Source organism: Mustela nigripes, chromosome 18 (genome assembly GCF_022355385.1).
Source record: "Mustela nigripes isolate SB6536 chromosome 18, MUSNIG.SB6536, whole genome shotgun sequence".
Classification (NCBI taxonomy): Eukaryota; Metazoa; Chordata; class Mammalia; order Carnivora; family Mustelidae; genus Mustela; species Mustela nigripes.
In genome coordinates this window covers 34,309,143-34,335,361 of record NC_081574.1, presented here as the reverse complement: position 1 = coordinate 34,335,361, position 26,219 = coordinate 34,309,143, and the positions used below count along the sequence as shown (strand labels likewise).

General features: G+C 40.9%; 1 protein-coding gene across 12 annotated transcripts in view; it reads right to left on the bottom strand.

Annotated features, from left to right (window-relative positions):
- Positions 1-26,219, bottom strand: part of TACC1 (transforming acidic coiled-coil containing protein 1) — a 112,088-nt gene that overhangs the window by 29,157 nt on the left and 56,712 nt on the right. For 9 of the 12 annotated variants that reach the window (XM_059384305.1, XM_059384297.1, XM_059384302.1 and 6 more), the window contains one exon: positions 447-1,548. The exons of the other annotated variants lie outside the window; for them this stretch is intronic. In XM_059384305.1, coding sequence (XP_059240288.1) covers positions 447-1,240 — 794 coding nt within the window. In that variant the 5' untranslated portion in view covers positions 1,241-1,548. The remainder of the gene's footprint in view (positions 1-446; positions 1,549-26,219) is intronic. 12 annotated transcript variants of the gene reach the window in all.

The following is a 26,219-nucleotide window of genomic DNA, read 5'->3' as shown; positions in this document are numbered from 1 at the left end:
TTCTGCACATGTTACTGATAATAGACAAGTAATCTGGAGGCTTGGAATTTTTATTTTATCCATAGAGAATCTGAAGGTGGTGGCTAGCACAGACCGTTGAATTCTGTAAAGCAATTCCTGACAGCCCAGATAGGATTTCTGAAAACCATCAAATCTCTACCTATTGTACACTATTTTGTTTTTTTTTAATAGGAGATAAGTACCCAAGGTGTGGAGCTGAATAAGCTGAGGGTTCAGAAACAAGGCAGACACCTGAAAAGGAAACCTCTGATATTTCTGACCATACACTGGACTTAAGCAAAATAGTGTGGACTGCTGCACAAAGCTATGAGCTGTGTGTCTGCCCTGAGGCACCTCAAAGGTAACTTCTGTTGGCCAACCAGAGCAGCAGGCTGCCAAACTCAGAGAGTACACAGAACACAACACCCACACCCGTTGTCACTCACGTTATTAAACGCGACTTTGCCTTCTTGGGTGATTCTAAGATTTCATTAGTAAGATTACCGGCGGGAGAACAAAAGTCACTGCTTGCTAATGTTGTAGTTGGTTTAAAGGGATCCATGGATTCATCAAAGTGGTAGGAGCCCTTAGAGGAGAGAGGGGGAGAGCTCTGCAGAGTAGAGTGGCCCCCAAAGGGAATGACGTTGTGGTGGTCCCACTGGCTGGGATCCAGCTTAGCTGATGCCTGGGAAGGAGGAGCACTGTGTACAGTGGGCTCTGCAAGTGGGTCCGCACCTTTGGCGCCCACTGGCTTACTAACGCTATCTTTCTGTACCTTGGGAGGCAGTTTGCTACCCAGTTTCCTGCCAAGCTTCCTTGGAAGGCCTTTCCTGGTCTCTACATTTTCCACATCTTCTGTGAAATCAAACTCTAGTTTCAGAGGTGAGTTCCTTGACTCCTCCAACAACTCAACTCCTGAATCGTTGGTGTCACTGCAGGGAGCGCTTGCTGTTTCCTTCATATCAGGGGGAGATCTCTGGGTCCTGGCACCTCCTAGCAAAGGATTTGTGTTCCCATCCATCTCACTGGGACAGAACTGATAGGATGCCTGGGGGAGAGACGTGCCTTCCAGGGCAGTATCAGTCTCTAAGAATTCGCCAATTGTCTTCTTCCTCAGAGAGACGGGTTTGGGTTTTCTTAGCCTGCTTCTGCTGGTAACTGGCTCTGGACAGGAGCTGCCAGCCTTTAGGTCAACCTCTGTGGAAGCCTCCAGTGCAACCCCCATGGTGCCTTCTGTCATTGCCTTGTCCAGGATGGCTTCTGGTACGCTGGAGGGCAAAGCGTCACCCAAGACCACAGTTACACAGCCATAAGTGGCCTTTGTTCCTAGAGCTGCTGGGATATCCGTGACATTCTTGTTTTCTACTGAAAATGGCCTCACTACTGAAATTTTGCTACTCTCATGTTCAGGTTCTTCTTTGAAATCCTTGATTGCGTAAGAATCACCAGCCTGCTGTACTACCTCATTTTCTGAGGTTCTAGAGCAAGTCTCAGATGAACATTTTTCAACCACTTCTGCTACCAGCTGTTCATCAGCTTCTTGTGATTCTAAAACAAAACAAAAAAGCCATCTATTAAAGACTTATCTTTTTGACATGGATAAATAATCTCTACCAGCTGAATCCACAGAGACAAGCAGCAAGTTCCTCTCTCTTTGCATTTATTTATTTATTTAAAGATTTTATTTATTTGATAGGGAGAAATACAGAGAGAGAGGGTACACAAGCAAGGAGAGTGGGAGAGGGAGAACCAGCTTCCTGGGGGAGCAGGGAGCCCAATGCCGGGCTTAATCCCCGGACTCTGGGATCATGATGAGCCGAAGGCAGACGCTTAATGACTGATCCACCCAGGCGCCCCATCCCTCTTTGCTTTTATGAAGTAAGGTCGGCGGAGCAACCCTAAAGGGAACAGCCAGTGCTACACTCTAAAATCAATGTTCCTAGCCTAAATTGTGTATGTGTTTTATCCCAGTTATATAAACAGTAATTATAGCAAATAGATCTATTGAAGAAAGAGCTAAATAGACTGAGAGACTATTCCATAGTTTAAAATAACTGGACTGGAATGGAAAGAATGTTAGATACTACCAGCTAAGGTAGATGGGTCAGATCTGGCCCCAGACAGCTTCAGGGTCCAAATGCTACGCAGGAAGATTTTCATCTTTGGATGTCAAAAACAAGTACTCCCTCTTCCCCCAGAATACTGTTTAAAGTACTGAACTGTTTCAAAATTAATGAAAAACCCACCATGGCCTACTCATGGCCTGGTCAGAGGAACTTCTTTGTAGACTTCAAAAACTAAAAGAATATGGGGCTGCTGGGTGGGTCAGTCAGCTGGGCATCTGCCTTTGGCTCTGGTCGTGATTCCAGAGTCCTGGGATCAAGCCCCATGCCTGGCTCCTTGCTCAGCAGGGAGTCTACTTCTTCCTTTCCTTCTCTCCTGCTATCTCTCTCTCAAATAAATAAATAAAAATGTGTGTTTAAAAAAACAACACAAAAACCACACACACACACAAAAACCCTTGAAATTAAAAAAAAAAAAACTAATTTGAAAAATCAGATAGAGAAATGGCTTAAAAAACAAATAGTCCTGGGGTGCGTGGCTGGCTTAGTTGATAGGGCATGCATGGGACTCTCAATCCCAAGGTTGTGAGTGTAAAGAGCTTATTCAAAAAAAGAAAAATCAACTGAATTTAATAAAACTTAAAAACATTGATGTTATTTAAAAATAACAACAAATAGTCCTTTTTTTGCTAAAACACAAATCATATAATAATAAAGTTATTTTCTTTAAAAGCTCTGTCACTAAGCTGGGCCAGGTATTCTCGCAAAGCACTTGTGAATATAAATAAAGATCCTCTTTAACTTGGGTTTTATTAGAAGAAAAGCTGCAATTAGGAAAGTGTCCATGAGGGTATTTCTTTAAAGCACAAACTAAGAACGTGCTTTTCTGACTTAGATACCTGAAGTAACAACAGAATAGCAGGGGCAAAAACTGAATAAACTGGTACGATCATGGTATCTCATGATTTTAAGGAGAACTCTGAGGGGACCCTCTAATCCTACTTCCTAACCCCAATCCTAATCCAGGATCAAAAAAGGCTGAACACCACGGGAAGAGTTTTTTAAAGCGCTCAGATATATTTTCACACGACTCCTTTATGATTGGAATTAGGTTGGCAGTGGCTCACAAACTCTTCTTCACATATGCTTCAGATATTCTACTAAGGTCCACTATGAGTTTGGTTTTCTAATAGACATTTAACTATTATTAATGCTGTACTTCTTAAGAAGCTTTCAACATGTGGTATCTGGGAATTGCTTTAACATACTTCAAAAGAATTTTTTTAAAAAAATAGAAAGTAAAGGGGCACCTTGGTGGCTCAGTTGGTTAAGTACCACATCATGAGTTGTGATGTTAGGTTGTGAGATCGAGCCCCACATAGGGCTTTTTGCTGGGCATGGAGCCTCTTTAGGGTTTTCTCTCCCCCTTCTCCTTCAGCCCCTAGGTAGCTTCAGGATAAGGGGGGTCACAGGAAAGGCCAAGCCAGGATAATGGGGTTGGAACTTTCAGGCCCACGCCATCCTCTCCTCAGGGGAGGAGACAAGCCGGAAGTGAAGTCTAATCACCAACAGCTAATGATTTAATCAAACATGCCCACAAAATAAAACCTACATAAAAACCCCTGAACAACAGGGTCTGGGGGGCTTCCAGGTTAATGACCTCCTCAAAGTGCTGGAAAGGTGGTACCAGAGAGCGAGGACATGGACATGCTGCACCTTCACCTCACTTTGTCCTTTGCACCCTGAGTTCTGTGAGTCATTTCTAAGCAAATCACCAAGCCTAAAGAGGATGCTGTGGAAATCCCCAATTTAAAGCCAGTTCATTGGAAGTACTGAAACTTGATTTGCAACTGACATTGCAAGTTGGGGGAGGGGGAGGCACACAGTCTTGTGGGAATGAGCATGTAATCTGTGGGGCCTGTGCAAACTATGGATAGTTAGTGCCAGGATTCACTGAACTACTGATGCCAAGTTGGTGTTGGAGAATCTGAGAACACACAAAACAAGAAATCTGTCTTGAAACAGTGAATATTCAACTGAGATAGCCACAAAGGCACCTGAGAGTTTTTAAAATGATGCTTTTAAACACTGCAGTATTTTATTTTTCCATCAAAAGATTGAAACTCATGAGGCACCACCTTCACATACTTTTTCTAAATTTTACACCTGCAAAATTAAGAAATTTGACAAATTGTGAGATACTCTTAATAACTCAACTTTGAAACACAAATTTCCTTCTGCTCCTCTTTCAGGAGGAGCTTCCAGGACAGTTCAGCTAAAGCATATTTTCAGGTACTAAGTGTTTCAAAACTTCATTGGTCACTACTGACTTGTATAAATCTCAATAATATATAACCCAAATATAATCTCAATAATATATAACCCAAACACAAGTGGAATACACTGATTTAGACTCTAATTTAGTTATTTTGTTTTCGATTTCATAAATCCCATTATTTTAAAAACTGATGTTTTAAATCTTTACACCTATAATATATATCCCCCTAGTCTTTTAATAAATAATTCTATTTCTTTTACCCAAGTGATACAAATAATAATGAGATGTTTTCATCTAGGTGTAACCCACTGTGGCATAACTGAGCACAGAGCAAATGTAACATGGAGAAGAACTGCAAGGGGTCAAAATTCTGGGGCTTTGGTGAGGATAATGAATAGAAAGAGAAATACAGAATATTTGAGAAAGAAAATGGGGTAAAACTGGTAATGTTCAGTCCTTGGCTGGCCATAGGACTAAAGTTGATGAAGGTATCAAAGATGATTCGTTAAGTTTTTAACTTATGGAAAGACAAGATGTATTACCATTCACTGACATTCAAAAAGTACTAGTAGAAGAGTCTGGGAGCTGTCGGAATGGGGCCAGGAGTTTGGCTTGGACACGCTGAGAACTGTTTGGGCCTTTGAAGTAGAGATGCTGTGTAGGCAATAAGCTCAGAGAGATCTGGGATACAAACAATACAAACAATACTTGATACAATTGAAGCCATGGAGGTAGATGTGATTCCCTTAAAAGTCACATTTTAAGGGTGGCTCAGTGGCTCAGCTCTGCCTTCAGCTAAGGTCATGATCTCAGGGTCCTGGGATGGAGCCTCCCCCTCTCTCTCTGCCTGCTTCTCTGCCTACGTGTGATCTCTGTCAAATAAATAAATAAAATCTTTAAAAAAATAAAATAAAATAAAAGTCACACGGAATACCACATAATTACAAGTTATTTCCATTTTCCACTTTTTCATCGTTGACCTCAGCATATTTTAAATCTGAATTTCTAATTTATTTTTACTTGTTTTTATTTTTTTTTTAAGATATTTATTTATTTGGAAGAGAGAGAGGGAGAGACAGCATGGTGGGGAAGGGCAGAGGGAGAAGCAGGCTCCTGCTGAGCAGGGAGCCCGATGTGGGTCTCAGTCCTAGAACCCTGGGACCATGACCTGAGCCAAAAGCAGATGCTTAACTGATTCAGCCACCCAGGCACCCCAAAGCTAATTTTTTTTTATAGCCGGTATCTTTTATTTTTAAAAAAGCGTATCTAGAAGTGATTAATCCAATTTAAAATAAAACTTCAAGACAAAAATAAGCTCGTAGATACAGAGAGCAGATTGGTGGTTGCCAGAGGTGGAAGGTAAGTAAAATGAGTCAAAAGATACAAGCTTCCATTTATAAAATGCTTTAAGTCATGGGGTTGTAATGTACGGTATGGTGACTACAATTAATAGCACGGTACTGCATATTTGAAAGCTGCTAAGAGAGATCTTAAAAGTTCTCATCATAAAAAAATAAACTTGAAACTATATATGGTGACAGATGTTAACTGGACTTACTGTGGTGATCACTTTGCAAAATATAGAAATATTAAATCATTATGTTATACACCTGAAATTAAGGTCAATTGTGTCCCAATTTTAAAAAACTGAGTTTTAACCATCGTTGTGAACTAAGAGTAGTATTATTAATAATGGCATCATAGTTTTATATAAAATTGTCCAAAAATGTTTTACGGATACATACTGAAACATGTATGACATGATTCCTGGAATTTGCTTTAAAGATATTTAAGCAACAAAAGAAAAAGGGAAATAAAGGGAATGTTGGAAGCAAGTTCGAGAAAATCTTGGTAATTGTTTCATCTTGGCACTGGCAATATGGAAGTTCTACTTTTCTGTGTGATGTTGGGAGCTGATCACAATAAAAATCTGCTTCTTTTCTCTCCTAATGTCTTCACCTTGCCATTGACTTGTAAATATTCACCATTAGTCTCCCTCATGGGATCCCTGGATCTCCACACCCTCAATCCTCTGTCCTTTCTACAGACTTGAAAACCGTGAGGGGAGGGCAAGGCTACAGACAGGAGAGTAGTGTGACCAATACCTGCCCATTTCTTGTAACCTCACCATCAACCCCACGCCCCCCAAAAGACCAAGGGGAAACCTCTAAGAGCCACCTTTCACTTACCTCTCTCCTAGCTTTTGGTTTCTGCCCTAATCTTCTCTATTAGAAAAGGACAGGGCCTTTCCACTTTGCCCCACATCTGTGCACTCCTTCTAGACCACGCCCCTTGTCCCCATCTCCACCAGCTGCTTTTGCCAATAAGAGGGAGCATACCTACCTCACAGAGTGAGGGGACAGGGCAGGCAGCCTGAAAGCTAGAGGAGGAGGAATGACAAAGGAGCAGGATCTCAATGTTAAAACAGAAGTTCCAAGGCTGCCTGGCCCAGCCCCATCCCTACAACTCTAGGGATTAAGGAGCTTTGTGGGCTGCCTGATAAAGCTTGCCACCCACCGGTAGGACTGCTAGGAAAGCAAAGCTCCTCATCTGAATTCAGCCTGAGCAGACAGGTGGAGGAACTCTGCTAAGACGACACCATGCAGGTGCCAGGCAAATTAACATGCCCAGTCATGCATCCAGTCACTGAGGACCCCACCTTGGTCCAGTATCTTCAGTTCCCCCTAGAAAGTACTTCCAGGTGGGACACAGCAGGTGGAAAAGGATTGCTCACTGACTTACTAATAAGTCAGTTTGGGGAGTTGCGAGTATGTCAAACAAGAAAACAAACCAAAGGGACGCCTGGGTGGCTCAGTTGGTTGGACGACTGCCTTCGGCTCAGGTCTTGATCCCGGAGTCCCGGGATTGAGTCCCGCATCGGGCTCCCAGCTCCTTGGGGAGTCTGTTTCTCCCTCTGACCTTCTCCTCACTCATGCTCTCTCTCACTGTCTCTCTCAAATAAATAAAATCTTTAAAAAGAAAAGAAAAGAAAACAAACCAAAGAACTCAAAAAGATATGTCTGAGTAAGATCTGAACCTTACTGAATCCGAATCCACCAAGTATCCCAGTACCAGCTGAGCCTATACACCTAGTAATGCCCGAAAACAGAACCTAAACTTCAAGTACCACAGCACAGAAGTACAACGCCTCTCCCAGCAGGCTCCGGTTCTCAATCTTCCATCAGTTAAGAGTTTCAGTCACAGCTGTCCATGCTTGCTTTTCATTCGGAAACATGGTTAGGTAACTGCCTGACCTCTATTCATCCTTCTATTCTTACAAAAACCCTGTATTCCTTAAAAATATTCCTCCAGGGTGCTGAAATGCTCTCTCCCCGAAAAAAGTCTGATGAGTGTGGACGATTCCAACAAGCACAGCATTGCCTGGCAGTTTCCTGAACACAGGCGGTTAGAGATTAGATCAGTAGATGAATGCAAAGCAAACAGAGGAAATCCAAAAATAGACCAACATTTCCACTTCTGCCATATTTGTTGCTTTTAACACAACCCTTCCTTTCAATTATCAGCCTCACCTAAATCTAAAAGGCTGTGTGAATCGCCCAGAGGTGCTTTAAAGCAAGGACATTTTTATCCTTATTCAGGATATAGACTATTCTAATGTAAAAGATTTTCCCTCCATTTTCTAGTATTTTCAAAAGAAAAGGCACAGAATACCGAAATTTTGAAGACAAGGTTAACAGTCTTCAGACATTGTGGTTTGCACTCCACATGTTGAAGATACACTGAGTTAGAAGACAAGTTTATGAAAAAGCTTGAAAGCCTCAGAAGAGGGGAAACACTATTAAGACGAAGTGTTTTTGAAGCTGAGAAGCATATTCACTAAGATACATGGAGAACCTACTCAGCTAGGTGCTTTCATAAGTACGATCCCATTTAAGAGGAGACAGAACAGAACCATTTGGAAAACAGTGGATATTAAACACTTCTGGTTTGACATTATTCTCAAATATGCTTGCCTTTTCCCCCCTCAGATTTTAATTTTTTGGTGAAACACCGTTTGGAAGCTCTTTTTAGATCTGCCCATTAGTTCCTCTCCCTTAGCTACAGAAGGTCCCCTCTCTGCATTCCCAAATACCTGATGTGTAAAGTGAAGAAGCTGCCAAAATTTGAACAGGCCTCCTGTATCACACAGACATATACACTGGCCTCTTTCTAACCTCAAAATCCACTCTCTCACACCCAAGTTGAAGATAGAAGGTCTGACTCTAAGGCCTTAAAACAAAATCTGAGGACCAATACATGAAAATGAACGACGTTTATAGAAAGTCAGGAAGGGTTCGTAGATAAATTTTCAAAGGGTCCACAAAGCCCCTGAAATGCAAAGAAAAGTGACATCAGAGCATTCTCCAGGGGAGAAAATCCAAAGCCTTCTTCACAGCCTGGCATTTAGGAATCACTGCTCTTGAAGACTGTTATTTCTGAACCACTTTTAGGGTCCTCAAAAGTGCTCCTCTCATTACTTTATAGTCATAACTTTAATTCGCCTTCAATCACTACAGTGAGGTTTAAAAACTGTTCAGCTACTAAGGGAAAAAAATCTTAACATCTAAGAATAAAGCTTGTCACCTCTGAGAATGTTCAAAAGAGATGTGTTGCAAGTGCTGTTCTAAGCACTTTAAAGTGTGGACTAAATCTTTGAGGGAACATTCACTAAAACATAAATTCAAATAGGTTTTGCTTAAACCCAATTCAGTCCCCTTACTTCATTCATGTTGACATCAAGACTGGATGAGGAGACTTAAAGGGACATTAAGTCCCTTCCCTGGACTGAAGGACATTAAACATCAAGTGGGAGTGGGTGGGGGAAATGGTCTCGCCAGTACCCAGGTGTGGCAGGAAGGGAGACTCGGCAGATTATCCTGGGAAAGAGAATCAAACCCCAGGAACAGACTTGAGTAAATATTTTCTTTCTCTGGACAGTGGTCCTGGTTTTATTGTGCAGAGTGCAGCATCAAGTCAAGAGACCCCCCAAATTTGGGGTCTCTGGCCTAAACCTGCAGATTTGGCCTAAGTCTGCAGACTTACATGGAGCTCTTCTCTAATAACTGCTGAATATTAAGAGAACATTGATTTGAAGGGGGATGCACACCACTAGCCTGCCCAGTGACCCTGGTCTCAGCTGACGGCATTTGGAGGTCAGGTGTTATGAAGCCCCAGTAGACAGCAGAGAAGCGGCCACCCACAAGACCTGGTGTCCTGCAAGAAACAATGAAAGGGAAGAAAAAGGAGGAAGCAGCACTGACTACAGTGTCAGGCATGGTGACTGAGCATTTTACAAACAAAAACTTACACAATTAAAAGGAGGATTAAAGAGGACACACAGACAGAATCTCCTGTCTTAAGGAATCTCCGAATGGGAAGCAGCAAGCAGTTTTGGTGAGCAACCAGACCATAAATCCTCCTCCCCATTCTCCACTAAACAAAACAAAACAAAACAAAAACAACAAAAAAAAATCCACCATCCCTGGCGCTTTCCACTGAACCACTGAGATTAAGTTCTATATGATAATGGCTACAAGCAAGCAAGCATTTTTTTTAAAAATGGCCAAAACTTTTTTGAAAAATATGCTCACTTCCACACAATTAATAAGCAGGATACCATTTTTCAACCCATCTAATTTGTAAAAATTAAAATATTGATAATTCCCAGTAGCAGCTGCTAGATAAGGGGGGCAATAGGCACGCTCATACATTTCGTGGGTAGGTCTATTGTGGGATCTTTCAGAGTATTTAGCAATACCTATCAGAATCCAAAGTGAATAGATTCTTTAATTCGTCAATGCCACTGCTAGGAATTTATTTTAATTATGCTCACAAAGAGGGCCATGCATACGTATGTAAAAGGAAGAAAATATTCACTGAAGGGTTGGTTCCTACACACTGATTTGGGGCAATTATAAGGTATCACAAAGGACTGAAAGATCACTAAATATGCAACATTATACCAAAATACCATTGGGTGTTAAGTCAAAAAGTAGATCTGTATGTGCTAACAGGATAAGATCTCCAAGACACATTTATATGGAAAAAGAAAGGGGAAGGACAGTGTTTGAAGAAACAGTTAAATGGTTATTCAACTTAAACATATAAAGACATAAAAGTTATATTTTGAAGCTTAGAATCCTTTTTTAAGCACAAAAATTTCTTCTTACCCAAACTTAATCCCCTTTTACCCATTTCTCTTTTGTCTCCATTTCCCCAAAGGATTCCTATTTCCAACCCCAACTAGCTCCCCTATCCTTCTCCTCAAGACAAAAGTGCAGAATTCATTGTAAAAGGCTATTTTTGAAGTGTTCTGAAAAGTTTTTCTTAACTACAGTATTGTTGTAACTGCTTGACTCTCTAGATATATTACTTTATTTAATTCTCACAACAATCCTGTGACCTATTTTTTTAATCCCATCTCACAGATGAAGAAATCATGGCTCAGAATGGTTAACACACACACACACACACACACACTCATGCTCAAGGTTGCACAAAGGAAGGTGGAGGGAGAGAGGGGATGGCAGCTAAATTCTAGTTTGGAGCACAGGCAGGCCATGGCTCAATCATGAAGACAGTCCCCCAATTAATTCCAGAGCTATCCCCATTATCTAATTTCTCTTCATTCACGGGAAACTCAAGTGGGATCACAAGTCAAGGAAGAAAGGGTCCAGGATGGGGTTTCAAATGCTATGGTGTGACACAAATATATTAATTATGCTATCAAATCCACTGAGGGTGGGCATCTGAGAGTCAGGAAGCAGAGGAACAGTCTCTAGGAATAAAGTACGAGTGCTATGCATCTGAGTGCTCAGATGTGAGAAGAAGAATTCATGGCCATGTTGGGATACACATCTCAAATACAAGAAACTATTCCTACCTACTGCTCGAGTCTATCCTCACTGGATAGTTGTACAATCTCCCATGTTGTAATATATCTTATAATTGGGAAACCTCAATCTATACAACTATAGAGTAGAACCTTTGGTTACCAAGACCCTGGCCTGAATTTCTCTATTCGAGCCCAAAATGTGGATCTTAGGTATTCATGGCCACATAAAAGATATGCAGAGAATAACAAAAACTTGGAAGGCCCAGCAATGACAGTGAAGTTTTATAAATGTACAACAGCAACTGACTATAAGCCGCAGTACTAAGATATTCTAAAGATCCAAACCAGATGTTCAATGTCACCACTCCCTAATGAATTTAAACCATATGCTTCATCAGGACTTGAAGCCCTAAAATCAAATCACAAAATATTTTCTAAGATAATCATCTAACCAACCATGAACCGGCCCTCATGACCTGCAGCATACACTGTACTAGGCATAAAGAGACCACAAAATAGGTGCATGGAGCTGATAATCCTGTTAAGGAAACAAGAGCCACACTCAAAGCCCCTTCAGAGAACAATCACGTGCTGAACAGCGAGAGGAAAAACTACCACCTTCTCATATGGTCGCCACATCACATGTTTTATACAGAAAACACTAGTGCTCCTGGACTTCTGACTTAAGGGAGTCAGTTTCTCATATCACCAACTTCTCTTCCCTTTCTAAAGGAGTGATTCTTTCTTTGAATTTGCCTATGAAGCAAAAGAAGAGAACTTTCTACAGCATTATATGAAATAATCATTTATTTTTAAAAGCTGACTAAGTTGTGTTTTAAGAGAACCCTTTTTGGGGAGGGGAAGAAAGGGAGCAGAAAGAGAGGGAGAGGGAGAATCTTATGTGTTCCATGTCCAGCACACTAGCCTGACATGGGGCCCAATCCACAACACTGAGATCATGACCTGAGCCAAAATCAAGAGGTGAACACTTAACCAACAGGCGCCCCTAAGAGAACCTTCATTACTGACTTAGACACAAGCTGGGAGGAGGTGGGATGAACAAATACAGGCCATCTAAGATATGGATTACAGGAGTGCTTAGGAAATCAGCAACTGGACCAAGCTTAGCATTTCCTCAGAGAGGAAAGTAAACAGCTGTTCTCAGTGCTGGCTCAGAGCAGCACTGATTTCCTAATGTGGCACTCATGTATTTGTTCTACCACTCCCCAGGGCACAGGCAGAAATAGGTCCCCAAATCACTTCAATTCCCCCTCAAACCCAAACTTAGTTCATATTCCTTTTGTAACAAGGGCAACAATCAATCCCCTGAAATGTAATGACAGAAAAGGAGCACAGTATAAACACTAAATTGCAGACAGTAGTAGTGTTTTCCTAGAACTAAGAGTTTAGAACAACAACAAAAAAATACTTCACTTATCTGATCCTCAAAACATTACCCAAATGGATCCTCAAATCAACCCTGTGAAAAAGGCACAGCAGGGCTTATTAATTCCACTTAAAAATGAGACACTGTAGGTTAACAAGTTAGATAACTTAGATAATCTAAGTAGATCAATTCCTAGAAAGACACTAATTACTGAAACTGACTTAAGAGGAAATGGAAAATCTGAATAGTTCTAAAACACAGATAGAGACTGAATTGATAAATTAAAAACTCCCTCCACCCCCCCCCACACACAAAGACTTGGATCAGATTGGTGAATTCTACCAAATATTTAAAGAATTAATATCAGGTGCTTGGTTGGCTCAGTTGGTTAAGTGTCTGCCTTTGGCTCAGGTCATGATCTCAGGGTCCTGGATCAAGACCTGCATCAGGATCCCTGCTCAGCAGGGAATCTGCTTCTCCCTCTGCCCCTCTCCCAGCTCATGCTCTCTCTCTCTCTCAAATAAATAAAACCTTAAAAAAAATATGAGTTAATATCAATTCTTCACAAACTCTTGTGAAAAATATGAGGGGAAAAGACTTCCTAATTCATTCTATCAGGCCAGTATTACCCTGAAAACCAAACCCAAAGCTATCACGAGAGAAAGAAACTATAGACCAATATCTCCTATTGAAAACAGAAGCAAAAATCCTCAACAAAATACTATCAAACTGAATCCACCAACACATAAGAAAGATTAAGCATCATAAACAGTGGGATTTATCTGAAGAATGCAAGGTTGGTTTAACATCTGAAAATCATCTAGGGTAATATACCATAGCAACAGAATGGAAGACAAAACCCACATGATCATCTCAATATATACAGAAAAAGAATTTGACAAAACCCAACATCCTTTCATGACCAAAAACACCAAACAAACTATGCATAGAAGGGAACTTCCTCAACTTCATAAAGAGCAGTCATGAAAATCTGTATCTTACTTAATGGTAAAAAGATTGATGCTTTCCCCTTAAGATCAAGAACAACACAAGAATATCAGCTTTTGCTATTTCTATTCAAAATTGTACGAGAAGTCCTAGCCAGGTCAGTTAGGTAAGGAAAAGAAATTAAGGGCATCTAGGTTGGAAAGGAAAAAGTAAAAACTGCCTCTGCAGATGAAATGTGCAATGATTATAACTAATAAATGAATTGAAGCAGATTTGCAAAATACAAGATCAATGTGCAAAAATCAATTGTATTTTTATACACATGCAATAAAAAAATTCCAAAAGAAATTAAAATTCTATTTATCATAGTACCAAAAAGAATAAAACACTTAAAAATAACAGAAGAAGGGCAAGACTTGTATTCTAAAAACTATAAAACATCATTTGAAGAAACTAAAAATATTAATAATAGAAAGACATCCTATATTCATGGTTTGGAAAATTTGATACTCTTAACATGACAGTATTCCCCAAATTTATCTACAGATTGAATACAACCTATATGAAAACCCCAAATGGCTTCTCTGCAAAAATTAATAAGATGATCCTAAAATTCAACATGTGAAGAACCCAGAATAACTAAAATAATCAAAAAAACAAAGTTGGAGGACTCTTATTTCCTGATTTCAAAACTTACTACAAAGCTACCATAATCAAGACAGTGTAGGATAAACACAAGGAAAGGTATATAGATCAATAAAACCATTAAAAGTTCAGAGTCCATGCCTTACATCTATGATCAATTGACTTCTGACAAGGTTTGTACAAGGGCACAAAATTAATTCAAACAGTCTTTAACAAATGATGCTGGGACAACTGGCTGGACATCTACATGCAAAAGAAAGAAGCTGCACCATCTCCCCACAGCATATATAAAAATTAACTCAGAATCAATCACAGACCTAAATGTAAGAGCTCAAACTATAAACTCTTAGAAGAAAATATAGGAATAAATCTTTGTGACTGTGGGTTAAAAGGCAAAGCGTTCTTGGACATTTTGTCAAGGGACAAAAGAAAAAGTAGGAAACCCAACTTCATCAAAATTAAAAACTTTTACACATCAAATGATGCCATCAAAAAAGTGAAAAGAGGAGCACCTGGATGGCTTAGTGGGTTAAGCCTCTGTCTCGGCTCAGGTTATGATCTCAGGGTCCTGGGATGAGCCCCATGTTGGGCTCTCTGCTCAGAAGGGAGCCTGCTTCCCCCTCTCTCTCTGCCTGCTGCTCTGCCTACTTGTAATCTGTGTCAAATAAAAATATAAAATCTTAAAAAAAAAAAAAAGTGAAAAGAGGGGCTCCTGGGTGGCTCAGTCAGTTAAGTGCCCAACTTTTATTTCCACTCGGGTCCCGAGATCACTCAGTGTTGAGCATAGAGCCTGCTTAAGATTTTCTCTCTTCCTCTCCTTCTACCCTCCACCCCCCAGAAAAGTGAAAAGACAACCTCCAGAATGGGAGGAAATATTTACAATCACATATCTAACAGGGGACTCTAAAGTACTCTTACAAATCAATATAAAAAGATAAATTACCCAGTTAAAAAGTAGGCAAAGAATCTATATAAACATTTTGCTAAAGAAGATTCACAAACAGCCAACGAGTACAGAGAAGATGCTCAACACTGTTAGATATTAGGGAAATGCAAATCAAAACCAGGAGATGTCACTTATCATACCTACTAAGATGGCTAAAATCAGACAGACAGATAACAAGTGTTGCTGAGGATGTGGAGAAACTGAAACCCTCATACACTCTTGGTAGGAATGTAAAATGGTGCAACCACTTTGGGGTAAAGTTTGACAGTTCCTCAAAGTGTTAGAAATAGAGTTAACATATGACCCAGCAATTCCACTAGATACATACCCAAGAGAAATGAAAACACATGTCCACACATAAACCTGAACAGGAAGTGTTCGTAGCAGCATGAATCATAATAGCCCCAAAGTGGAAATAACCCTAACATCCATCAACTGAACAAAATGTGGCATATCCATGCAGGAGTACTAACTGACAATAAAAACGAATGAAGTACTGATACATGCTACAACATGGACATGAACAGAGGCAATCACAAAAGACTACAGACTGTATAGTTCTAGTTATATAAAATGTCAAGAATAAGCAACTCTACTGATACACAAATTAGATTACCAGATGCCTAGGACTAGAGGGTGGAATGGCAAAGGACTGTCAATGGGTTCAGAGTTTCTTTGGGGGTGATGAAATGTCCTAAAAATTGGAGGGAGGCAATAGTTGTACAACTCTGTTAATATACTAAATACTAAACATGATTGAATCCTAGACCCTTAAAATGGGTGAATTGTATGGCATGTGAATTAGAGCTCAATAAAACTGTTAAAAAATAAAAAAGGGATATGGCTCAAAGGCTCAGAGCAGGAGCACTGTCCTCCAATTCCTACTAAAATGTTCTACTACACCACAGACTTACATTACAGAAAATGCTTTAAATAGTCTCTTATATATATCACTTGTAGGGACACGTATTTCAGAGAGGTGTAGGTCTCACCATCACATCAATTTGGGATTTTAAATTTCTCTTGAGGAAGCCTATAATGTGCTAGATAGAGTCTATTTATGGAAAAAGGTGAAAAAAATGACATCACTCCTCTCTCCTACAACAGATACAGAGAATTTAAGAACCAGCCTAGAGACAAGACAATGAGCAAGCTCTAAGCTTTGTTCTTGTTTGGGGAGGAGAAGTTTTTTTTTCAATGCTAATTTTTAACATTTGACTTCTTTCAAGACCTCCCTCACACATTCCCATGTTAAAACTATCTCTTTGGGGGCGCCTGGGTGGCTCAGTGGATTAAGCCGCTGCCTTCGGCTCAGGTCATGATCTCAGTGTCCTGGGATCGAGCCCCGCATTGGGCTCTTTGCTCAGCCGGAGCCTGCTTCTCTCTCTCTCTCTCTGCCTGACTCTCCACCGACTTGTGATCTCTCTCTCTCTGTCAAATAAATAAATAAAATCTTTAAAAAAAAAAAAAAAAACTATCTCTTTGCTGCTAAAACTCCTGGAGAAGCCAAGGAGGCCAAGAAGCCTGGGAAACGGAAGCCGGCTAGCTTCCTCCAGACTACGCTCAGTGGAGGTCTTGGGCCCTAGTCCCCACAGCAAACCAGAGCACCCAAAGCAGAGCTGATATTCCATCGGTGCCCCCCCATGCGGGGCCAGTGTGTGACACATAAAAGACTTCCTTCTCAACTGATTATCTTTTACATACAGAAAAAGTACATGTAAGTAGTGGTAAAGCTGTGCAGCTCTAAACCAACAGCTGTAAAGGATTAACATTTGTTCTTCATTCGACCCTTTCCCTTTGAAAAGCTCTCCTCCCTCAAATGTATGGCTTGGTCCTGCCCTCCCACCCCCACCTCCCCTGTTTGAATCCAAGCTTTAGGAGGGAAATAAGTGTGATTCTGGCACTTGTGCCAACCCCTTCCTGCTAAAGTGGTCTGACCTGAGGAGACTGTTAATAAGGTACATATTAGCATTTAGGCATGTGTCCAAAATTCGAAGTTTTTTTTTTTTCCCCAGCTTTACATCTGAATTCCCAGTCAGTCCCTCTGATTACCTCAAAGCTGAAATGTATTTTATATACGTACATTCTTAGCCACTTAGTCAAGGGCACAAGCCTTAAAATGGAGTAGAAGTGGACATGATCTATATTGCCTGCGGGAGGGAAAACAATACAAGCAGGCCTTTTCCAGGAACGCTGGGTAGAACCTCAGGGTATAGGTGGTAGAACTCACATTCCCCTGACAACCACTGGGGCCCCAGGTCACCCAGAAGCATGAGAATAAGGAGGGGATTCCAAGTGAGTGAGTCAAGGCAGGAAAATGCAGAACATCCTCTTAGCTATGCCATAATTTTAAGATGTCACTGCTTAAAGCAAAAAAAAATCAACACCCAACACCCTCTCCACACCCACACCCACCCCTGACCAAACCCAGACAGCAACAAATAAACTGTCCAAACTTCCTCTTCCCCATCCTCCAGGGGAAAAAAAAAAAATTTTTTTTTTAAATTACCAAGTAAAACACTACTCAGGAACTGCAGAAGGGGGCAGGGGCAAGTTTAGTAGTTTTTTTGCAAGAGATAAGGCGCCAGATGCCATTTCTCCTGAGATAAGCTTCTAACTCCTGATGAGGCTTACTGCAAAATATGACTCCATAGTTAAAGAATAATCTGGAAAGCCACTTAATAAGCTGAAAAAGCTTATACTAAGGATAAAGAAAATATTTCAAATTTCCAAACCAGCTTGTTATGCTGTTTTACTTAAAGAGATCCAAACTCTACTCGGAAGGCCAAGATGACAATTTCATAAGAGGGAGGGGCCCACCAAACATGAGTGTCTGACCACCAGGCAGCCAAACCTTCTTCCCAGAAACCCATCCAACAATGAACATGTCTTCTCTTCTTGCTCCTGAGATGCCCTGGAATTTCAGAGGCATCTGGATTTGTTCAAGGTTACATTTCAAATACATTAGAAATCCCCCACCACAGACAGAAACTGTGGGAGGCCCTCCCTGTAGGACTTTTCCTCCATCCTCAACTCCTGCAGCAGGAGGAGCAGAGAGAAAGAGCACGTGCTAACAGACGGGACTCCTCTGAGAGATGTGAAATTGTGTAACTTCACCCCATTTGCTGCCAAACAACCAGAATGTACATCTCTTCAGAAATAATTACTGGAGAATTCAAAATACCAACTGCCTCTCTCACAAAGTAGCAACCGCCCACACAGGAGCTGGGGGCTGATGCAGGATAAAGGAAAAGAGAAATGAGCCTCCAGACAGAGCAACAGCAGCCGATTCACCAGGCACATCAGATGCCTCCACAACAGGTCAGGGACCCTGGTTGAAGGCCATGTTATTTCTCTGGTCTCTTCTGCTCCTGCAGTCTAAGAAAAGGGGCAAAAGGAAGGGGTGGGTAAAGTAACCAAGAGGCCCCCGGGGAAGAGAATAATAAAAAAGTCTGAAGTCTTTGAAATCATACCCTTTGGTATAAGTTTTTTTTTTTAAGAAATAGAAAACAGTCTTATGCTAGTCAGCCTCCAAGATGGCCCCCAGTGAGGGTGCCATTTACCAGGTGAGATGAATCTCCTGGCAATCATGCCATTGGACTGACCCGTGGAACCAAAAAGATATTGTGGAAATAACTGTGACTTCTGAGGCTAAGTCATAAAAGACATTACAATTCCCATCTTGCTCTTGGATCACTCACTCTGTGACTAGTCAGCTGCCATGCCAGAATACTCAAGCAACCCCATAGACAGAGAGGTCCGTGCACATGATAAAGAACCTGCCAACAGGAGTGAGCTACCTGAGGATAAGTTCTTCCAGCCCCAGTCAAGCTCTTAGATGACTACAGTCCCAGCCAATACTGTGCCTTCTCACAAGTAACCCTAAGCCAGACTGCCCAGCTAAGCTGCTCCCCAGATTTCAGGCATATGAAAACTACGTGAAATAATATTTATTGTTCTAAGCTGCTAATAAGTTTTGGAGTAATTTGTTATGCAGCAATGGGTAACTAATACAGGCCTCTTAGAAACTCCTCTTTCTATCCGAAAATAGGTACAGAGTCCCAGGAGGCTGCAAACATCTCTGCACGTACCTCTTCTCACCCACACACAACTGACAGGTGGGAGAGAGAAACCAAAAGCTACTGGAGAATATGTCCCCTTCCTCTTAATTTCTCACTGATGAGTTGAAACGAAGCATTAAGGGTGCAAAATGTTTTCAACAGAGCTGCTTACCCAGTAACATTTTTTTTCTTTCCTGTTGCTGGCTCTGTGTCTAAATTTTGCTACTAACTCCTGATATTCAAAATTCTTGAAGTACATTTTTTTATTTCACGTATTATATGTGCCAAATTAATAAATGTGAAATATATATCCCCAATTGAACTTTTTTTTTAAGTTACTTTCACTTAACAGGATTCACTTAACTTTCACTTTTGAAGGATGTTCTCTCCCCATCATACACTCTTGTCCTGGCAACATTTTAAGAACCTTTATTTCCTCTGATAAGTTTTCTCTTTAATCAGTTAAGAGAGAGAATCACAGATGCCCTGGGGAGATAAGCTGTATAATATGTCCAATAAAGCTCTCGAGGTGCAATCTTAAAAGTTGAATTTAAGACCCCACTCTACTATGAGCAGTAAAGACGCTAGCCTTGATTTCCCAATCTTTGGAATGGAGATCACATGCATCCTATCTCATAGTATCAATGTTCTAAATATCAAGTAAGATGCTGAAAAGAAAAAAAAAAAAAGCCTACTTGCTTCCAATCCACTAAATATCAATTGACGCAGAAAGCCAGGTGGTCTGCTAGGGGAGAGTCTTATGATGGGAAAGCTGGAGATCAACAATATACTGTTATATTTCTGGCAATAACATGGGAAAGAGTGTACCTGGACTGGCTAGGAAAATGTTTATCTGCCAAACAGAACTGCCAGGTTACATTTTTTCATTTGTGAAATAATGAAATACCCACTTGGCCATTAACAATCTAACCCCTGGAGATCTGATCATGTTTGTGGAAACTCATAAAATTAGGTTCACATACAAGCAAAGATGAGGGTGAGATCGAAACTTACAAAAAACAAACCCAATGCTAACAGTTTTCAGGCAGTTCGGCAACCCTCATTTATCACATCCCCACCAAAATGGCTGTTTTGTTCTGGGGTGATAAACCAGGATCTTCCCATCACTGACCTGAGGTTAGGAGATTGCAACGAAATGGTTTATGCTGCCAGGACTTCCTATGAAGGGTGTTACTCCCCACTTGAAAAAGACACTACAAGAAGTCTTTCACCTAAATATTTAAATGGCTTTAGACCATATCCATTTCTTTTTAAGTGGAGCATCTAATGGCAGCAACACCATTTTGGAAGGATTGTCCTCAGCTGGACACGTACACCCGATGCCTTCAACCACCACAAATTGTCAAAGTAAGCTAGCTTGCTTTGTTTGATGCTCTGGTAAGCCCCAAAACGGGAAGTACAAGTCTGAAATGAGTTTAATCCTTACAACATTTCTCAAGAAGATCTTGAATTCACTGTTCATTTTGAAAGAAAAATACTTTGTTGTTATTAAAATGTTTACTTTCAGCAGGCAGACTTTTCCCCACCCCTGAGTTTTTTATTTTCCCCAAGAAAACTTTCTCTTTGGGTAGAGCACCACACAGAAGCTCCACATGGCTCATTACACTCATATAAATAAAGCAACAAAGAAACATGGCCCTGGTCCCTAAAAACGTATCTGGGGGGAGAAACAAAGAATTGTACCATGCTGCTGAAGTTTTCAAGCTTTAAACATCTTACAGGACTATAATACAAAAATTTAAATTCAACTGTGAAAGGGCCAATTACATAAAAAAATAAAAAATAAAAAGATTGGGATGGTTTCAGGTATTGTTGAAGGAGCCATGGGGTTGAACTATTAGACTAGGTAACATTAAGGTTCCTTATTAGTTCCATTATTTCTAGGAAATTCTACTAAAGCCATCCCTTAGGGACAGGGAGAGGATGTTAAACTAAATTCTTAGGAGAGCCATACTCATGGATTCGACTGGAACACTTCAATAAATACTTAATGAAAAATGTCTACATACTATTTTCTTATACATGTAACCCAAAGCCTTAGAATCAAAAACCTAAGGCTCCCATTTTAACAAGATTTGCATTCTAGGTCTTAATATATGCATAGTCTGAAACAATCCAATAAATATACCATTTCAATCCTACAATATATACTAACAATACACCACACCACCCATCAAATAAATTCTGAAACACCCAATTAAAACCATTAAATGAAATTAAAACCATTAAATTAAAACAATTAAGAAACACTTAAAGGGTAAAAATTTAAGATCTATATATTTGTACTTATATTAAATGATTCCCAAACTCTCTTCATTCTTTCCTAATTTCCTTTATTCATAACTCCTTGGATCTTTTAGTTAATTGAAAATCAGGTACACTGACAGACCAATGACATCTGTGGTTTTGCAAGGGAGGCTAATAGCCAGCCAGCCTAAACCAGTCTTACCCTAAAGCCTTACCTGACCATACAGGCCCACGCTAATGGCACCTGGCACCATGCTTCATCATTAATTAATCATGGATAGCCTTGCCGCTTTCCTTTTATTTAAGATTGTATTTATTTATTTGACAGCGATAGCACCAGAGAGGGAACATAAGCAGGGGAGTGGGAAAGGAAGAAGCAGGATTTCCCATGAGCAGGGAACCTGATGGGGCTAGATCCCAGGACTCTGAGATCATGACCTAAGGTAGAAGCTTAACGACTGAGCCATCCAGGCAACTGCCTTGCCGCTTTCTTTATAAAGTTATCTCAAATTACTTAGGCTTTAGATTTTTATCAAAATTATCTTAAGTGTGGATCTAGGTCAGCAAACATTTTTGTCAAGAGCCAAACAGTTAATATTTTAGGATTTTGCAGGCCATTCTCTGTTCCAAGTACTCAGCCTTGCTATTTCAGGGGCTCCTGGCTGGCTCAATAGAGCATATGACTGAATCTCAGGATTGTGAGTTCGAGCCCCACAGTGGTTGTGGAGCCTACCTAAAGACAAACAGAAACACCTTGCTAATTTAGTGTAAAAAGAGCTATAAGAGACAACACCTAAATGAGCAAGTGTGGCTGCATTCCCATAACACTTTATTTATGGGCCCTAAAATTTGAATTTCATATAATTTTCACACAGCCAATTTTTTTCAACCATTTAAAAATGTAAAAATAATTCTCAGCTCCCAGGCATAACAATAATTGGCCACAGCAGGAAGCAGGCCACATTTGGTCTATAAGCCACAGCCCAATTCCTGATCTAGACTAACAAAGTGTGTCAACAAACAACTTCACATTACCCCCAGGCCTCCAGCAGTAAATACCAGCAGATTGATCCTGTTTATCTTTCCTTCTATTTCAGGAGAACTATCCTATGTCTTTGAAATACTGAGGCATCTAATTAACACATCAAACAGGGTAGATTTAACTAGTTGTTCCAAGGGCATATGAGAGCTTCAGCACGAATTAAGATTTTCTTTCTCAAAAAAAGGTAACAATCTATAAATGAAGGTCTATGTGTGGTAAGGAGACTTCTAGTAGCAGAGGACATTCACTTTTAAAATCTAAAATGAGGGGCGCCTGGGTGGCTCGGTGGGTTGGGCTGTTGCCTTCGGCTCAGGTCGTGATCTCAGGGTCCTGGGATCGAGTCCCGCGGCGGGCTCTCTGCCTGCCTCTCTGCCTACTTGTGATCTCTCTCTGTCAAATAAATAAATAAAATCTTTTAAAAAAATAAAATAAAATCTAAAATGATGGACAAAACCACAGTCCACCAAAAAAAGGCGGGGGGGGGGGGGGACACGGGGGAGGGTATGAACCTGAGATTGAACCTTCTTCAGAAATCCTCTCACAGGTGATGTTTCCTCACTGACAAAAGAGAAGGAACAGTAATAGCAGCAGCTTAAACAGTCTTTGTTGGGGAGGAAGACAGATAGAAAACACAGAATTACCAGCCCAAATATTACAGCCACTACTCTAGTATTTTCAAGGAACCTCTTTGGTTCAAGTTTTATTTTAGCAGTTAGTCTGAAACCAGCTTCTATCTGTGGCTTAAAAAAAATCTCTGCAACATCATCTACCTTTTAATATCTAGAATGGCCTATAACTCTGTCTCCAGAAGCATTATACAGAGTAAGTTCCCCCAAAAAAACTTCCAATAAAAAGAAAATTAGGGGCGCCTGAGTGGCTCAGTGGGTTAAAGCCTCTGCCTTCGGCTCAGGTCATGATCCCAGAGTCCTGGGATCAAGCCCCACATCGGGCTCTCTGCTCAGCAGGGAGCCTGCTTCCCCCACTCTCTCTGCCTGCCTCTCTGCCTAATTGTGATCTCTGTCAAATAAATAAACAAAATCTTAAAAAATAAAAAAAAAAAAAGAAAAAGAAAATTAACTTCAAATAGACGTAGAAAATCAACTTCAAATGTTTCCCTGTGTTCAAAGAATCTGATGGAGTTTGGTGGGCCACGGGTATGGGATATAGGATACAGCCCATTATATATAGAAAACCAGGATCTTTTACATATGTTAACTTCAATCCCTGACTAACAATTCATAAATCATCCCTCCAGAAGATACAGTCTTATATAAACTACCTGCTGCCCTACCACGTCCTGAAACCACAGAAATATGAAGGACCACATCCTGAAACCACAGAAATATGAAAGACTAACTTTATCAGGAGCCAAACAATTAACAATTTCAGGAGAAAGAGGACCATCCAAGCCTAGAAATTAAGACTTCAACATGAAATAAGTCTCGAGGAATTTTTGTCCACTAATACTGTTCCTGGTCAGACCTGTGCTTTGGTAGTATTTTTGTATTTACTGTGCATGTGTAACAAGGCCATCAGCAAGACTCTGGACTAAGTCTCCTTCTACAAGTTGGGCAGAAGTTCTCAAAGGCAGGATACTACCAGGCTAATATGCAATCATCCTATTACTTAAAGATCCTAAATTGAAAGTTTTCTTAATACGGAGTGGTAATGTCCCAGACTGTACACCCTCCCCCCACCTCCTGCCAAAGACATGGCCTTCAATCACCATCTACTACTCCACAGAGCTTCCCTGGTCCAAGACTCTCTAAAAGAAAACCTTTTAGAGAGAGTAAGAAATAGAGTATGAGCTAGAAGCTACCAAAACATATTAAAAAAAAAAAAAAAGAGTCAGTGGCACAGGAAGGACCAAACAATTGGGTCTCTATGGCTCTGGGGGCCTGAGCCATACAGGCCTCTATGCAATTAGCAAAGAATTTGTCAAGATGAATCAGACTACCAGCTGACAGAATGGTGAGGAAGGGGCCACCCAAGCTGAGGGCAATTCAAAGAGACTTTCAAATAGCTACTTAACAAGTCTGGTGAGCATTATTTAAATTTGATGGGAAAGCTTCAAAATAGTTCTTTCCAGCTTTCAAATATCCTTTCTGATCTGCCGATCTTAAGAGAGGAAAAGGGAAGCTATGAAGAAGCGCATCTTCTGTGCTGTAAAGCTCAGTGCCACACTCAAGTGCTCCAGTACATAAACTTGCCCATGTAGTCTCTTCCAAAAACAATGGTGAAAAGCAACGGGGATGAGTTGAGGATATGGCTAAACTTTCAGCAGGGGGAAAGCAGGAGAAAGTTCCCGATTCAAAGCAAAATCAACTCACAAAAAGCAGGGATCATTTCACCAATAATTCCAGCTCCACAACGAAGTCTATCACAAAGCACCTGAATTCCCTAAGCAACCTGTGAGGAAGTCACGAAGCCATAAAATACGGTAACTGCTAGAAAAAAAGTCATCATTAGGTCAAAAACTAGTTAAGAGAATAACTGAAAGCTGGCTCTATCCACCATCGTAGGGTGACAGTGACAGATAATGGAAAAGAGAAAGCACTCAACAAGGACATACGTGCTCGAGTCCCTTCTCCAGACAGCAACTACTTACTCTTTGAAAAGGGATGTCAATGCATGATGTCTCTGCTCAAAGCCCTCTGTTGTGGGTTAAACTGTGTCCCTCAAAAAGATATGTTGAGGGGCTCCTGGGTGGCTCAGTTGGTTAACCGTCCAACTCCTGATTTCGGCGCAGGTCATAATCTCAGAGTGGTGAGATCAAGCCCTGTGTGGAGCTCTGTGTTGACGTGGAGCCTGCTTAAGATTCTCTCTCTCCCTCTGTCCCTTCCCACCTCAAGCACTCGCTCTCTCTTTAAAAGAAAAAAAAAAAAAAAAAGATATGTTAAGTTCCTAACTCCCCATACCTGTGAATGTGACCTTATTTGGAAATAGTACCTTTGCAGATGTAATCAAACTAAGATGAGGTCATACAGGATTAGGAGGGTCCCTATATCCACTGACTGGTGTCCTTAAAAAATGTCATGTGAAGGCAAAGAAACACAGAGCAAAAGCCTGTCATGTAATGGAGACAGAGACTGAAGTTATGCTGCCACAAGCCAAGGAACACCAAGAATTACTAGCAACCACCAGAAGCTAAAGGAGACAAGAAAGGATTCTTCCCTAGAACCTTTGGAAGGAACATGGCTCTGTGGCTCTCCTGACACCTTGATTTTGGACTTCCAGCCTCCAAATCTGTGAGAGAATACATTTCTGTCATTTTAAGCCATTACAAAATGTTCCAGACTTCCCTTTATCTGGCTAACTTCAGCTCCTCCTGTTCCCTCCCTCGTCACTCCACTCAAGCCACACTAGCCTCCTTCCTGGTCCTCAAAACCCTCCCACCACCGGGCCTCGCCTCATCCCAGGATGGTCCTGCTTCAGGCCTTTGCAGATACCATTCACTCTGCGGAAAGGGTTCTCTCCCCAAGAATCTGCAAGACTGTTCCCTCAATCTCCCCTCAGGGCTCTGCTTAAGTTCCCTTATTGGCAAGGCTCCGCCTAATTACCCTTCAGCGTCTCTATCCCCACCCCATACACCCTATTCTCCTTCCACTGCTTTATTTTTCTCCATAATACTTAAGCTGACATAAATATCTTGCTTGACCTTTAAAAGGTCCATCTCCCTCCATAATGTTAGCTTAGTGACAGCAAGACTTTTTCACTGCTGAATCACAGCGCACTCTATTAAGTGG